This window comes from Alternaria hordeiaustralica (genome assembly GCF_023758085.1).
Source record: "Alternaria hordeiaustralica strain BMP 2776 chromosome Unknown scaffold_23, whole genome shotgun sequence".
In the NCBI taxonomy this organism is placed as follows: Eukaryota; Fungi; Ascomycota; class Dothideomycetes; order Pleosporales; family Pleosporaceae; genus Alternaria; species Alternaria hordeiaustralica.
This window is the reverse complement of record NW_026056795.1, coordinates 36,595-52,200: the sequence shown is the minus strand read 5'-3', so window position 1 is coordinate 52,200 and position 15,606 is coordinate 36,595. Positions and strand designations below refer to the sequence as shown.

Sequence of the window (15,606 nt, the reverse complement as noted above, 5' to 3'; positions counted from 1 at the left end):
CGATGCGAGCGACATGGACACACATACAACTACAACAGTGATTCCACAGATATCAGTAGCGTACGTCGTCACAATGGCACACGCGCTCGTCATCCTCGCGCTCATTTTGCCGACGACATCAACCCACACGCACGTTATGATCCTAGCCAGGCTCTCATGCCTTATACAAATCATGACAATGGCTACATCTCCACCGCACAATCGAATGGTCTAGCACATTCTGTTGTCCAAGTTCTTGAGACCTCGAGCCACACCCATGCCATCGCAATGGCAGAGTTTTCAATCACACCATCTACGGGCACATACTCTTTTTCAGCCCGGGCAAATCTCGAACGCGAACAGTGCACCGTCTGTCTTCAATGGTTCCCCAATGGCTACAAGCTGGAATGCCATCAACAGGAGTTCCCGATCGGTTGCGAGGAGTGTAGGATCTGTCTGAGGCGCGACAACATCGCATGGCATGCCGACACTGAAAAACACAACCGATGTTTCGTGAGAGGGTGTGAGAGTGACTACAGAAGGTTTGGAAATTGGAAAAGTCGCTTTGTGGAGAGGCACGTTAAAGATACGCATTATCGGGGCTTTTAGATGTGAAAGGGCAGACAAAGTCATCGCTGGGTAGGGCATCGCTAAAGAAAACGTTGAGCTTGGAAGATGACGACTAAGCGCGTGGACGATGGTTCTGGGCTGATAGGGTTTTATGTACTTCACCTGTATCTTCATTTGACTGCTACATGACTGTTTGTATCAGCAATGTTGGCGTAGTAATGATACCATTCTGATATAGAGAATGTAGTGACGGCCTTTGCGGGATTTTGCACTGTCATCTAGCCACATTGGTTTGCTTGTCCTCGCGACCCGGAGTCAGACATTCCATAGAGCAGAGACGAAGTCATGCCGGCGGCTAGGCGGTGTGAGTTGGAGCGGTGGCTTCCGCCCCTACATAACTCAGCTAGTAATATGGTCCAACGGCGTGGGTTGGAGCTGGTGTTGTAATTGACTTGCTTGAACTAATAGAGTGTAGTTTGACAACCTCGTGATGGCTATTCGAGTCGAGGCGATGCTACCCAGTACGACAGGCGGTGTGGATCATCTGAGACATGTCAACATTCGGCTCGGGGCCTCTGGTTGCGCCCTAAACGCCCGGTATTACTTCGTTGGATTCAAGAGCATCAGGATCTCCTAGATCGCCTCACTATGCACCTATATCTATACGGATAGATTCCACGATCGTCACCCGATACCGGCGGGGAATCCAGCAGTAGAAGGAGGCTCGGAACGTCGCGTCACGTTGTTCCGAAGACACCAACATGTGTCGATCTCTTCCCAGCTGGACAAACGACGCGTATCGCGGAAGGCGGACATGACACCACGGTGATGGAAACCGGAAGAATGCCTTGGACATCGAAGCATCTGCTCAGATATAGATGCATAGAAATAGCACCTGCACTGCATGGGCATGATCGGTACATGGGCAGGTAGGTGGCCATCTCGAGATGTCTGAATGTGTTATCAACACCAAGATTCCTCAATGCACATGCATATACGCGGGCACGGTTACACGATCTCGATAAGAGCCCGTTGGTTGTCCAGTAAGGCAGTGTTGACAGAGATTACCGTTTGCTGGGCAATCTCATGTTCCAATAAGAGAGCAAGGCAAGTCCCTTCCGCCCCGACGACAATCGCCCGCGGAGGTGGTCCGACGCGGAGCAGGTTGTTGATATCGAAAGTGCGGGTTGGCGTGCGTCAGCCTGTCAAAGCGAGGCGGCGGATTGCACCAGGACGGTTTAGAAAGACGTGCATGCCGTGATCTGGGGTACCCCGGGAGATCCGCAGCCACAGGCGCTGATGGCCGTCGGCGGACATGTAGCACTGTGATGACGGAGGACGATGGAGCTCTTTCTCTCGACTGAAACCTATCACGGCGTCGAAGTGAGGGCTGGCTGTCCCACTTGGGGGACGTGTGATGTCGAGGAATGTTGGGTGGGCCCGTGGTGGAGGGGTGACGTGCAGCGGTGATGTGCGTCGTGAGTCGATCCTTTCACGATAGTAGCAGAAGCCGCTCACCGCCCTTCTATAACTAAGCAACGGCAGCTCTGCACTAGGCTACGCGCGCTCCCCTCACTAACACGGCCCACGCGACACGCTTCTCTTTGTTGTCGCAGCCCTCATTGCCCCGCATCACCTGAAGCAGTGCAGTGGAATTCCTACCTAGAAGACTGCCATGGGTCAACCAGCACGCCGCACTGCTCGAGCCCGCCACGCCCACTGTACCGAGCCCGCCCACTGCTAGACTTGGGCGCGCTTCCATGGCGGAATGCGCCCTCTCGACATGATCGGACACCTCTTCAGCAGCCGCAAAGGCTCCAGCGCCGCCCACGCGCCGCCGCCGACGGTGCTCGACTCGGCGACGGAGGAGAGCCACACGCGCCATCTGCTGTACCCGGAGACCAGCACCCTCTACCACCCCGAGGGCCAGCCGTATCCCCTCCACGCCGCGCCCCTGACGCCTGGCAGCGCCCACGACGGGCCTCTGCCGGAGATCGACCTCGACTACCCGCGCGACTGCCGCATCATCATCGCCCAGGATGAGACGCCCCAAATGCCCAAGGCCATCCTGTTCGACTCCAAGCCCGCCCCGCCGCGCGCCGACCCCAACACCTCGCCCACCTCACCCACCACGACACGCGCGCGCGCGGCGGGCACAGCAGGCCCGACGTTTGGCGGACTGCATGCCCGTCGCTCCTCCCTCGCCACAGAGCCCACGCCGCCGCCGCGCTCGCCCACGGTCGCCGGCTTCACGCGCATACGCACCCGCGGCAGCTCCATCTCCTCCATGCCCAACATCGACGAGCACGCCCAGGTCCAGGCCAAAGCCCAGGCGCGGGCTAAGGAGTCGACCGACCTGGCCAACATCTGCCTCGACTGCATGTTCGGCAACCTCGCCATGAACTACCGCGGCAACTCCAACAAGATCCACATCGTGCCCCTCGACATTAAGCCCGCCGACGCCTCCATACTGAGCACCAGCGTCCAGGATGCTACCAGCTCCCTGGGCCGCGCTGAGGGCCTCCGCCGCAGAAGCCATCTCGCCAAATCCTTCACTCCCGCCAACCTCCCGACCGACTTGCCCCGCGCCGACTCGTGCGAGAGCATACCGAAAGAGCCCAAGCGACGGACCATCTTCATCACACGCTTGTTCTCCGTCACCATGCCGGACGAGGATCACGACGACCGCACGCCGACACCGCAGAGCTCACTGCCGAAAGGCAATGGGTTCCCGTTTCCGTCCACGAACGTCAAGCCAGGTGCCCCTAAGCCGCCATACCCGTCACACGTGCGGAAGAGCCCCATGTATGCCATTACCATTATCCTCCACCTGCCTATATCGAACACGTCGCCAAGCCTGAGACCTTCGTCCCGGAGTGCCAATACCAGGACTCCTGGACACCTTTCGACCTCTGCCCCGGGACAGGATTCTCTTGGTTTGTCCCTGGACTCGGATCGCCGCGCCGGGTGGGCCTTCATCGACTCTAACCTGGGTGTTGAATCACTCCTATCCTCGTCGTTGTGTAGTGACGTCGATGACCGCGTTGATGTCGTAGGCCAGCACTGGGACGTCATCATGCGCGCCCTTAGCAGCCTCCAACATGTGGTACAGGAGCGCATATTGGCTCAGTTCAAGGCGCCGAAATCGCCAGATGGCATGGCCACGCCTGTAGCCCACCACCAGAGAAATCAGCCCTCGCGCACGAGTCTTCGAGACTCCTCTCTGCAGGCCAGTCGACGAGCCCTACGATTGCAGCCGAACGCCCTCATGATGGACAAAGAGATACGAGACGCAGCGGAGCTGACGGGCAATCGCGTCGTGAGCGGCATGAGGATCCCCCGCGTAATGACAGGTCAAGGCAAGTGGGGTGTGTGGCGCGAAGAGGCCAGATGGCTTGGGCGCTGGGCAGGTCGACGAGAACAGAACTTCTTCTTCTTCAACTTGCTGACTGCTTTCCTCGGTAACCACACTGAATGGCTCAACATCCTGGGTCCTAGGTGGCACCGCAAGCGTCATCGCGAACTACAGAAAGCAACTGCTGGAGAGAACCTCACCATCCCAAATCGCACCGTCATTGTTTCCCCAGACAAGATGGCTGCTCGGAGACTTATCTTTCTATTGGCTGCTTTTCTACCACCTAACGCGTCTGCCATGGGCGACAGCACATACGCGCGCCCTGGCACCTCGGCGTCGTTGCGTGCCTACTCGCAGTCGCCTCCAACCAACATGCCACCCTCAAGGCAACCATCGCTGAGGCGACAAATCAAACGGGGACCGAGGGGTAAGCAGAGCATGTCCAACATTCTTTTGCAGCCCCCGAAACCCCAGAGTGTGCATCAGCCGTCTACGCAGGCTCTAGACGAACGTTCTGAATCGGCCCTGATTGAGACGTCAGAGCCTGTACGTCCGCTCGGCCACTCGCGACGTTCCTCTGCACATTCAGTCCGAACCACTCTAGTCGTCCCCTCCATGTCGGAAGGCCCAGTCACAACTGGCAGTACTGTAACCACCTCAACAGCCACCCCACAAGATGCGATGCCTGTCGCTCACTTCACCTTCCCTAGGACAAAGTCGTCTGGTACTATGCCTGATATGAGACCAGAAAGTAGTGATAGTCTAGCGTCCACCAACTTGATCAGCACCCTACAACGGAGCGGCACAGGCCAGACGAGCCTTGCCAGCAACGATTCCAGCAATACTAGTCGCTGGAGTGGCTTCATGAACTTTTGGAGCGGCCGTCGCTCATCCTCGACCGACCAAAGTGAGTACTTCCAAACGACAGATGATGGCGTGGGCTTTCGTGGGCAAGAGCGCCCTCGATCGCAGCTTGAGCACATGGTACAGGAACTCTCCATGGACCGTGTCTTCGAGAGCGATGCTGTCGAATCCCCATTTCCGCCTGACTCCGGCGAAAAAGACAATCTCAGTGTTTACTCTAACGGTGGCACTTCCGGTGTCCCTGCATCTGCAGCGCGGCCGATACCCGAGCGTCAAAAGACTTTTGAAAGTCATTTGAAATTGTCAGTCAACGAAAAGGATGGCGTTATCGACGTTGACCTGCCGCTCCCCGACTTCGACTCCCCTCTGCAGTCCCCACTGTTGGGAGGATTTGGGTCAGCTTCAAGTCAACCGGGCTCCAGCTTTGGCGAGTCATCGGTTCTGTCGACGCCTCACGGAGAGCCAGAACAGCCAGTTAACGTGGCTGGGTGGCTGAGTCAATTCCATCCTGACTTCGCTGTCCAGGCCATCAAACCATATCGCGAGCTTGAACGAGACATTAAGCGAGCAATGAGCGCCGAGCCCACACCTCTGAGCACGGTGACGACACCTAGTCTGGAGTCTGGTCCACTTGAACGTTGGATGGACATATGTTCCGCCCTTATTGCTGACACAAGTACCTTTTCGATCAAGCGCATCAGCTTACGGCGCCTTGTCAAGCTGATCCCCACACCTACCTACCAATCCTCGGCCATGACGCCAGGCGTTCCTGGTTTGGGACCTGGCCACTCGCGTTACGGCAATCCGTATACATCAGGCACCGCTGTTCCGATGATGACTGAAGTCCACCTCGCTGAGAAGTTCGTCACTGAAGACATCATGGACTTCGATTCTACACTGATCGATGGCGTGGACCGTGTACTGGCTCAGTCTGGTGAAGTGACTCGTGTCAATTCTGCCCAGTCATCACGATCAAGCAGCAGAAGGGGTCGGCGCGATACACGAGCGGAGTCAGATGCGGTTCCACACGTCGAAGTACCGCATGTTGACTGTAAGAGCGTGCTATTCGAAGCTTTGGAAGTTGTCGTCAAAGACGTAGCCACTGAGCGAGGAGGTAGACAGCCTTCCAAGGAAGGTGGTCAAACGAAAACGACAAAGACGACCAAGACCTCTCACCCAAGAACCGAGAATGACTCTTCCCTGAAAGAGGGAATTCGAAGGTGGCTGACAGAGGTCGAATGAACGCGGTGTAAGGTACCGACTCTCCTACCATGGCGACTTCAGATTTTGCCATCTATGTATTATATCTTTTGGACCTTTGCGTTTTTGTCTTTGCTGCGTTTTAGCGGGCGTTGGAATACTCTCACAGCAAGGTTGCGACCTTCGCTTTCGGCATCCAGGGTGGAGTTTTGCTTTGATTCGATGTGCTGCTGAGGGGATATCATCATGTCTAGCAGACATAAGGCGTGGAAACTATGATACCATAAATAGACTGATCAGATCTACTAGTATTTTCACATTTGGTGCATCTGACAAGCATGAATGCCATGGCATGTGCAAGTAACACTTTGTGTGATGTAAAGCTATGTAGTGTTGATTGAGATCTTTAGTCGATGACAACCTCGAAACATCAGCCGTCCTCTCCTGGTATTGACAAGAGATGACTGTCCATGGCTCTCAGATATCGCCTCCAACAACAACATCAAAAACACAGTGCACAACACCAGGTGCATACATCTTCACTTTCTCCACATGTTCGACCAGAGCCTTCCTTCTCGACGTAGCATCCCTCTTGTCCACCAAACTCTGGAATTTCTCTTCTACAACCTTTCGCCTCGTCTCGATATCATTGACGCCCACATTCTCATGCATGTGAATCCATCCTCCGAGCTGCTTGTCAAGCATTGCAACCGCATTACCCCATGACAGCTTGGAGGAAGGCAGCAAGCCTAGATTGACGTGTCGAACAGGTGGCTTGGGCGATGGGAGTAACGCGTAGTCCGTCTCAGCACTTTCGTTGCTCGTCTGAAAGACCAGAAGATCCGCTTGGTGGAAGTTGGAATCGTCCACTGCGGGATTTTCATGCAGTCGCTCTATGTCTGTCTTTTTGAGCACTCGGCACGTCCACCCATTCATCTCTGCACCTCTCCGTAGTCCTTCAACACTCCACGGGTTTATCTCCCAACACGCAACTTGCTTGATTCCTGTATCCCGTCTGTCTCCACTCTTTCTGTACGAGAAGGCAAAGTAGCCGATTCCAGCGTAAAGATCGACGGCTGTTGATGCGACGTTCGGATCATTGACCGAAGGGAGATTTAATATCCTTGCTTTCTCATTGACATTGCCACGGCTGAACATCGTATAGAGCGGCGCCCAGGTCTGCCAAATACCGTTCTGACGCGCAGTCACCCATAGGGCGTCGGCGAAGTCTGTTGCTGATGGTGAGGTGATGGTTTGCGGTGTTGGTGCAGGACCGAAATTGCCGTATAGAGGTGTGAGATTGGATGGGCTACGCAGTATGTTCTCTTCGCCTGTCGTGGTGTCGGATGATGGTGATGTCGAAGATGTGGATATGGGTATAGGCGCGTTGATGGCGACGTGCGTTGCGCCCACTGATGTCGCAATATCCCGCCATGCTGCTTTCATTTTCTCTGAGTCTGGTGGATAGGTGGCGATGAGGGCTCGCCACGGTGTGGAGGATAAGGCGTTGTGCGGAAGGAGAAGCATGGGCTTGTAGACTGAGTATCCATCTGGGAAAGCTGTGACAAGTGCTTCGACCGTGAGTGTGGATGGTACAGATGCGAGATCCAGGAAACAAGTGAGCGCGCTTCGCAAAGCCTTATGAAGGGGGCTTCGGTGAGCCCCATGCGGGGATGCTGCCGTGCTTGGGACGTGGTGTGAGATGGATATGTCTGTGGAAATCTCGTCCAGTGCAAGACTCCCTATTATCTTGGATAATAAACCCTCCAGATTTAGGATGTCGTCTGAGCCGTTCAATTGCGTAGGGCACGAAATGGTCGTGGGGATACGCATGCGCTTTGGGGTAGTCTCTCTAGCCTTGTTGGCTTCCACATTGATGGTAGAAGGCTCGACATATTCTCCTCTAACCACATCGAATTGCAGGGTGGGAAACCTGATACGACTGTCGCGGTCACCAGGTGCGTCAGCCGCCAGATTCGGAAGCTGATCTTCAATCATCTGGCTTCCATCCCGGGCTCTGTCTTCTAAGAATGACCGGTCGACATATTCGCCGCTGGTCGCGTCGAAGTGGAGCCTCGGGAAGCGTGACTGCTGTGTAAGGCTTGGTGGTGCCTGCGAGGCTTCTGTTGGTGATACTGCAGTTTCTGCTTCAGGTGGAGACGAATCTAATGAATCAGCATCTTGTTTCAGGCCAGTAAAGTTTACGGCAGGTTCTGGTGCTCCGTTGTCAGTCAACTCAGGGACAATCTTGCTGCTCCGATCTAACTGTCCGGCCCGCTCGAGGGCAGACTTTACAGTTTTGACATGCTGCTTAGGTACAGCAAGAACGATCCTGGAAGTTGAGGTCTCCATCCTCCCTAAAGTTAAGATAAGCGATGACGGCGAGGTTGTGTTTGGGAGAACATTGGAGAAAGTCGATGCAACATGACGTGGAATTTGTGCACTTGCTAGCTTCAGGCAGCACTATACGAGCACAAGACGCTTGAGGACCGTGACAGCTGACAATTGTATTGCATCGTAACTGCCAAATCTGCCGGATCGTCTGCGAAGTCCATCTCGTCTGTCCTTGGAGAGAACGTCTGGAGGCACGGACGAAGCTTGACATGGTTGTTGCTGTTTCGAAGCCCCGCCCCCACCCAAGCTTGTGTGGGTAAGCGTATGACGCAGTTCACAAACACCCAGCTGGCGCAGCACTTGCACTGACATACACAACATCCACCCCCTCATACATCCACAATGTCTCTCACGAACCTCGATCTCATAAACCAATGCGACGGCTTCCCGTATCCCGACGTCAACTCGGAAACATACATCGCGTCCATCAATACGTATTACCAATTACGCGTCTCGGGCTACAATTATGCGCTGGGTTATATGCTCCCCTCCGTTGTCGAGGTGTTCCGCGGAGTACCCGGCTGGGAAATCGACGACGATGCTCGCATCCTCCATCTTACAGCCGGATCCAACGTAGACGAGCGGTCGAAAGCGGTAGAAACGACACTGTTGGCCATGCGGCAAACAGGCCACTTCAAAGTGTTGGACAAGTGGCGGAACGAACTGTATGCTGTGTATGGGCTGGGGAAGGAATTGTTGTTCAACGTGGAACGGAGTGCTAGCTGCCTGTTCGGCGTGGTTACATACGGTGTGCATCTTACGGCATTCACAAGGAAAGACGGGGAGCTAAAGATCTGGACTCCAAGACGGGCGCGGACGAAGCAGACGTATGGAGGCATGCTCGATAATGCAGTTGCAGGCGGCATCGCATCAGGTGAGTCGCCATTTGAGAGTCTTGTGAGGGAGTGTGGAGAGGAAGCTTCGCTCGACGAAGAGTTCGTTCGGGCGAATGCGAAGGCGTGCGGCACAGTCACATACTGGTATATCCGAGACGAAAGGGCAGGAGGAGAGACGAACCTGATGCAGCCCGAAGTTCAATATGTCTACGATCTCGAGCTTCCCGAAGACACAATCCCGAAACCAGGCGACGACGAGGTCGAAGAGTTTTACTTGTGGAGTGTGGAGGAAGTGCAAGAAGGGATGAAGAAGGGCGAATTCAAGCCAAACTGCGCGTTGGTCGTGCTCGACTTTCTGGTGCGCCACGGCATTCTGACGACGGAGAACGAGCGCGACTACATCGAGATTGTGAGTCGACTGCACAGGAAGCTAGAGTTCCCTACACTGTGAGAAGGAGAGGGAAAACTTGATATTCCCGCGCTAGAGAGGCGGGTGAATCTATCGAGTCCTTTGGGGGTATCCAGACGCCGTGCCGAAACTTTTAGACCAGATGATACCAATACCAACACAATGCTACCAAACGCCTATTCTATGCTTGCTTCCCTTGGATCGTTGTGGAGGCGAAGACACTAGTACTATGAGTGCTTGATGAGCATGTAGATGTCGTCGATCTTGAGGCCGCTGAGCTTCCTGTGAGGGCCCTCCATGTACAGAAGCAGCCCGCCGAAGCTGGCAAAGTACTTTCTGCGCTGCTGTCAGCACCCAGTACGATCAAAGCTGAAGCGCGAGCTTCACTCACATGATGTCGCCGTCACCACCCTCCATGCGGTAGTTCTTCCCATAGCACACGTAGTCGTACATGTCGGCCAGTGTTGTCACACCCTGCTTGCCGACGCTCCTCCACATGGAGTCGTTGTCGCCCTTGGCACTGCCGTCCAGCGCCAATGTCGTTGCCAGGACCAGGCTCAAGGTCTGGCCAGCTTCGACCGGGAACAGTTCGTGGTTTATGTCGAGAGACATGGTGATTTGGCTATCGGTCGAGGTGCCAAAGATGCGGGAGACGCGGTCGTATTTCTCATTGTTGATGGAGGTGACGGTGAATGTCTCTTCGAAGACCTGGGCGTCGGCCATGGTGGGAATGCGCGTGGGGTGGGCGCGTGGGTGAGTGTGCGGCGGGTGATGGTGTTGCGACAGTTGGTTCGCGCAGGCAGAAAGTCGTCGGAGCGCGAAAAGCGACGCGTGTCTTGGCGGCGCCGCACTTCCGCACCCTCTCCGCATCGCCGCTACGCGCACCGCCTGCCAGCCTCACCATCGCGCCTTCCACGACTGTGCTCTCACATTCGCAATACTCCCACACATGGCTCTGCACCTCCATGCGCCTCACCACATCACTCACCCAGTCACTCGCTCACTCACGTGAACAGTCAGTTGCCTCAGCGCGCAACTCCCTACTTGGGTACAACTGCTGCGCCCCAGCCTGCCCTCGCTCCTCTGTCCCCTCTTCTCTTCCCACTCCACTGTCTCTCACCCATGAGCTACGATCGCTACTTGATGAATCTCTTCAGCCTGCACGACCTTGACTATCTCTCGCCCGATATGCCCGACTTTGCTTCAAGTCGTGACTGTAGCCCTGTCGCTTCCGATGCACTCAACCAGCCCAAGTCCAAAGCTGCCGCGAGCCAGAGCAGCATGCTTCTCAAACTTCCCGACGACATATTCAAGTGTGTCATGGACTATCTCGACCGCGACGCTGCCTGGAGCCTGAAGAGGCTTTGCAAAGGCATGGCAAGCAGCGTCACCGTCAATCAGCTCCTCTACAAATACCCCATACAACTCAACGATGTGCGCGACATCAGACTAGGCGACTGGAAGTACAGAGGCCTGGGTAATATACGGTGGATAAGCTTCCAGGAGAGCATCACGGATGAGAACCGCCGACACGTACACAAGATGGCAATGTCACATTGGGCGAGTATAGACGACTTCAAGTGGATAGAAGAAAACCTACCATGCCTGACGAGCTTAGACATCTCGGCCATTAAAGACTTCGTATGGACTCCGGAAGAGACGTGGACGTGGAGCATGCTGGCTGCTGCTTGCCCCAAGCTGTTCGGCCGCCTTGAAGAGCTCGAGGTTGCCAATTGGGCTGACTACACTGCGCACTCCCGGATTGAGTACAGCTACTCATACAACGACTATCGCTTCAAGCAGGGCTTCCGCATGTCCAGAAGGCACAAGAGCGGTTCTGTCGCCAGCATCATCTTTCCAATCTGCAGCAAGCTGAAGACGCTCGCGATACGAGAGCGCTACTCAGGCTTCCAGTAAGTTTTGTCCACCATGAGTCCTCACCAACGCTCCTAGTACTGACATCCAGCCTAGCACATGGAACGAATGGGAAGTCCACCAGCGCGTCTGCTGTCTTGTGGACGGTGTGCAGAAGCATTGCCCAGACAGCATGACGAAGCTGAGGATCCACGATTACGCCCCCTACCGATCCCTTTTCTCTACCGATGCCACAGCCTGGTTGCGAATAAAAGACGTCGAAATCGGCTTATACTCATGGATGGAGGACCGTCGCGATCGCGATGTAATTGGTCCCATACCGTATCGAATAACTCAAGGGCATCACCATCGTGATGAGGAAGAGGCATTCGATGACAAGACCTTCGAAGACTGCGGACGCGATCACATGGAGCTGGGCAACCATGTTGTGCAGGGCGTAGGAGCTTCATTCGAGGACCTGCTGCAGAGCCTCCAAACCATCTCCAACAAGTATCCAAACATCAACATCAAGCCCATACACGGTCTTCAAAACATCGTCCTTCACCCATTTCATCTCATCAATGTAACGCAGCGCCGACATCACTTTGGCCAGACTACGCAGCAGAACAACGACCAAGCGATGAGTGACCCTAGCTCCAAGCCAGAGGTCCAGGAAGCGCTGCGGTGGATAGCTGAGAAATGTAACTGGAAGCCCGTATTCACTTGGGAGACCCTCATGTCCGATGTCTTTCCAGCCAATCTCGAGCCCAACCGGACACTGCTTCCGAAACAAGATATTCTGTCTCGTATACAGACTATGGTATCCACCTTACGAAGCTTCGGTATCCCTATCCGTATTTCCATTGGCGAACGCACAAATATGTCTCCCGCGTCCGGTATTGACGGCAACCTATATTTCGGCGACTACAAAACCTTTGTTGGGGAAAACGCGGACAAGCGTGAACTGTTGCTTCCGACCCAAGCCGTCTTCAGTCTTACGCCCATCGCCGCCATGGTTGATGAACTCAGTATCCAATACCCCGCCGACGTTCCTGGTGTCTCTGGCTGGCTGCGTACAGCGAAGCGCCCTACACCCGCCGAGGTAGCCCTCATGAAACGCGAGATGATTGGCTGGAGGCGCTTCTGGGCTCGATACGCTTCCCAGTTCAAGAATCTGAAGAAGTTGACCGTTAATGTACCCAACGACATCTACGAAGACTGGGGTAAAGGCGAGCTCGTTAAGTTACTAGCCGACGAACGGTGGCAGATGCTTGAGGTGGAGGACAAGCAAGATAATAGCCTCTTCGGGAGCTACTTTCCGTTCAGCAGTACTAGCTCATCGTCTGCTCTACGACACAACCTTTCGCGTCGGCGTACAAGAGCCAAGTTTGTTCAGCGGGTCTTCTTCAGGCTTGACAATGGACCGTTGGACCTCGAGTGTCTACCTGCGGGATTGAGCGAGAAGCAGAGAGAGGAAAGGGAGATCACTGACGCCGAGATTGCAGACAAAGAGGTCTTGCCACATCGCTTCTGGCATAAGAGCGATGACGTAGACGAGGAAAAGGGCGAGAAACGCAAGCGAGACCCTGCCGAGGATGGCGGTAGCAAAGAGGATACGGAGAAACGACGAAAGGCCGATCATGAAACTTGCGCCCGTGCCATTCAGTACGTTCAGCTTCTAGCAACTACAACAGAGTAGCAATTGTATTAGTAGTCTAGCATACAAAGTTTGTAGTAACCATCCATGATGATACACAAATGTCTCGCATATATGGGTCTCTGCTTATCTATTTTACAAAAGGACACTACACGGAAATTGTTGTGTTTGCTCGTATGTCCTTGGAGCTGAATCCTGAGAAGAGAGTAATCTGCCCTCTCGGGATAACCCACTCTTTCTCCTGAACGTCCCAGTAGCTCAGGTCCCTTCTCAAGAGCTCGAACGTCGCCTGTTTTGTCTCGCCTTTGCGAAGATGTAGTTTGTTGAAACCTCTCAATACCTTTACAGGTGTGCCTGGGGGCGTCGTGTCCTGGGGAAGTGATACGTAAAGTTGCGGGACAGCGGCACCTGCTCGGTCACCTGTATTAGTGACGTTGACTGTCACTACGGCTACGTTGGTCCACAGATCAACCATCCCTCCTGGTGCTATACCCATGGACTTGTTGACATGTTGGTTCAACGAGCCGCCCGTAAGTTGCACGTTCAGGCCCGGTGCCATGTCAAACTCGGTGTATGAAAGCCCGTAACCGAACTCGTAAAGTGGTTCTTTGCCAGAATTGGCGTCGAAGTATCGGTAATCAATCATCTGACCCTCTACAAAGTCTTCCGTCCATGCGCCAGGATCGGTTGTGTTCTCAGGCACCACTAGAATCGGAGGACCTGCATCTGCTTCGTCCTTGGGAATGGAGTAGGGCAGCCGGCCGGAGGGCTCAACAGTACCCCAAAGGACGTCGGTGATGGAGTTTCCAATCTCTTCTCCTGGATAGTGTGCAGCCAAGATGGCCGTCACGTTCTCGTTGTCCGCCCATGGCATCAGGACTACGCCCGGACCATGTGTCACCACGATAGTGTTTGGGCATAGCCTTGCTGTGCTTTCAACAGCCATGGTAGCATTCCACTGGAGGTTCAGATCCGGTCTATCGGCGCCTTCGGTCGCCCAGGCCTTCAAGAACAACAAACAGACCTGGGGTGTTGGGTAAATGGTCGTGAACCGCCCCGCCGCAATCTCATTGTTGTCGAACAGCAGTTGCACTCGGCCACCAAGAGCTTTCACTTTGGTCCGAATGGCCTCGAGTGGGCTCACAAGATCTGTGTGTCGCACAGAGCCGGATCCGCCACCAATGTCAAAGGTGCCTATCTCGTAGCCCTCTGGAGCGTCTTCGCCACCTGTAGGCACGAATGTTGATCCAATGGTTGGATCTGGGAGGCCGTTACCAAATAGAGCGAAGCTAGTCTGGTTTGTCAAAGGCAATGTCCCATTGACGTTCTTCAGCAACACTGTGCCGGCTGCGCCCAACTCGCGGATGCCGCGCGCATGATCGGCGCGAACGTCTATAGCTGGGACCTCAGTGAACATTCCTGCCATTGAAGGTACTTGGACATGTCCAAGCTGAGTAACAAAGAGTACGGGCCCGGTCGCAGGATCTATCATCGGAAAGTCCTTGTCTTGATGAAGTCGGAAATAGGGCGTCATAACTCTGCTTGCCATGTCTTCGAGGCGTTCTTCCGATACTTTGTTCGCCTGAACTGCCTCAAGGAGCTTGTCGCCAAAGTAGCATGGGAAACCGGCTGCAGTGACGTTTCCGGGCATTTCCATGTCTAGGCCTCCTTCCGCGAAGTCAACTGTGGAGTGCGTGGCGCCAAAGTCGGAGACAACGTATCCAGGAAAGGCTAGTTCGTCCTTGAGAATGGTGTCAAGGATTTCCGAGCTGGCACAGGAGTATGTCTGGTTCAGGCGACTGTAGGCACACATGACTGATGCTGTTCCAGCCCGGACGGCATTGGCAAATGGCCAGAGGTAGAGTTCATGGAGTGTTCGATCGTCGATGTTCGCAGAGACCGCTTCAATAACTGTTCCGTCGTCCTTGGTACTGGGGTTGCGCTGGGTTTCTTGCTCGTTCCCAATGTAGTGCTTTGAGCTTGTTTGGACACCAGTTGCCTCGATACCAGTAACAGACTCATTCATGGCGACACCAGCAAGATATGGATCCGGGCCAAAGCCTTCCCAGCCGCGACCGCCTCGAGGGTGGCGGCCCATAGGTCCAGTACTAGGTCTGCATGGTTGTGAGTCTAAGATCTGAGAGTGTAGAGCCGACGGATTGACATACCCTAACAGAACGTGGACGCCTTTCATTCTGAATTCCTCTCCAAGAGCGAATCCTCGTTCATAAATGAGACGTCTATCCCACGTCGCCGCCACCGTGATCCCAGACGCAAACACACTTACGCTGTCCGCTCGATTGACACCGTTCGGGCCATCGGACATGCATAGACCAGTATAATTGAGGCGTTCGACGGCTGCGAGGGTGCCTACACAAGGTAGAATCGGGCCGCTACCATAACTTCCGGTCACAAGGCCAATCTTCTCCGACATAGTGAGCTGAGACACAAAGCTCTTGGCCTTCTCTGATGCTTCATCCCAGGCTGT

The 15,606-nt window shown here is 54.6% G+C and overlaps 6 protein-coding genes across 6 annotated transcripts; 3 read left to right on the top strand and 3 right to left on the bottom strand.

Annotated features, from left to right (window-relative positions):
* Positions 1 to 2,332: 2,332 nt before the first annotated feature.
* Positions 2,333 to 6,010, top strand: J4E84_008640 (uncharacterized protein; the record flags this gene model as incomplete). Its single annotated transcript, XM_049391210.1, has 1 exon — positions 2,333 to 6,010. The coding sequence occupies one exon, from the start codon at positions 2,333 to 2,335 to the stop codon at positions 6,008 to 6,010; it is 3,678 nt and encodes a 1,225-aa protein (XP_049240912.1).
* Positions 6,011 to 6,445: 435 nt separating this feature from the next.
* J4E84_008639 (uncharacterized protein) lies at positions 6,446 to 8,320 on the bottom strand (the record flags this gene model as incomplete). The annotated part of the gene is made up of 1 exon (XM_049391209.1): positions 6,446 to 8,320. One exon carries the CDS (start codon positions 8,318 to 8,320, stop codon positions 6,446 to 6,448), a length of 1,875 nt encoding a protein of 624 aa, XP_049240911.1.
* A 384-nt stretch (positions 8,321 to 8,704) lies between these two features.
* Positions 8,705 to 9,649, top strand: J4E84_008638 (uncharacterized protein; the record flags this gene model as incomplete). The annotated part of the gene is made up of 1 exon (XM_049391208.1): positions 8,705 to 9,649. The coding sequence occupies one exon, from the start codon at positions 8,705 to 8,707 to the stop codon at positions 9,647 to 9,649; it is 945 nt and encodes a 314-aa protein (XP_049240910.1).
* A 185-nt stretch (positions 9,650 to 9,834) lies between these two features.
* J4E84_008637 (uncharacterized protein) lies at positions 9,835 to 10,330 on the bottom strand (the record flags this gene model as incomplete). Its single annotated transcript, XM_049391207.1, has 2 exons — positions 9,835 to 9,943; positions 9,999 to 10,330. 2 exons carry the CDS (start codon positions 10,328 to 10,330, stop codon positions 9,835 to 9,837), a joined length of 441 nt encoding a protein of 146 aa, XP_049240909.1.
* A 399-nt stretch (positions 10,331 to 10,729) lies between these two features.
* Positions 10,730 to 13,160, top strand: J4E84_008636 (uncharacterized protein; the record flags this gene model as incomplete). The annotated part of the gene is made up of 2 exons (XM_049391206.1): positions 10,730 to 11,520; positions 11,579 to 13,160. 2 exons carry the CDS (start codon positions 10,730 to 10,732, stop codon positions 13,158 to 13,160), a joined length of 2,373 nt encoding a protein of 790 aa, XP_049240908.1.
* A 106-nt stretch (positions 13,161 to 13,266) lies between these two features.
* J4E84_008635 (uncharacterized protein) lies at positions 13,267 to 15,552 on the bottom strand (the record flags this gene model as incomplete). The annotated part of the gene is made up of 1 exon (XM_049391205.1): positions 13,267 to 15,552. One exon carries the CDS (start codon positions 15,550 to 15,552, stop codon positions 13,267 to 13,269), a length of 2,286 nt encoding a protein of 761 aa, XP_049240907.1.
* Positions 15,553 to 15,606: the final 54 nt, after the last annotated feature.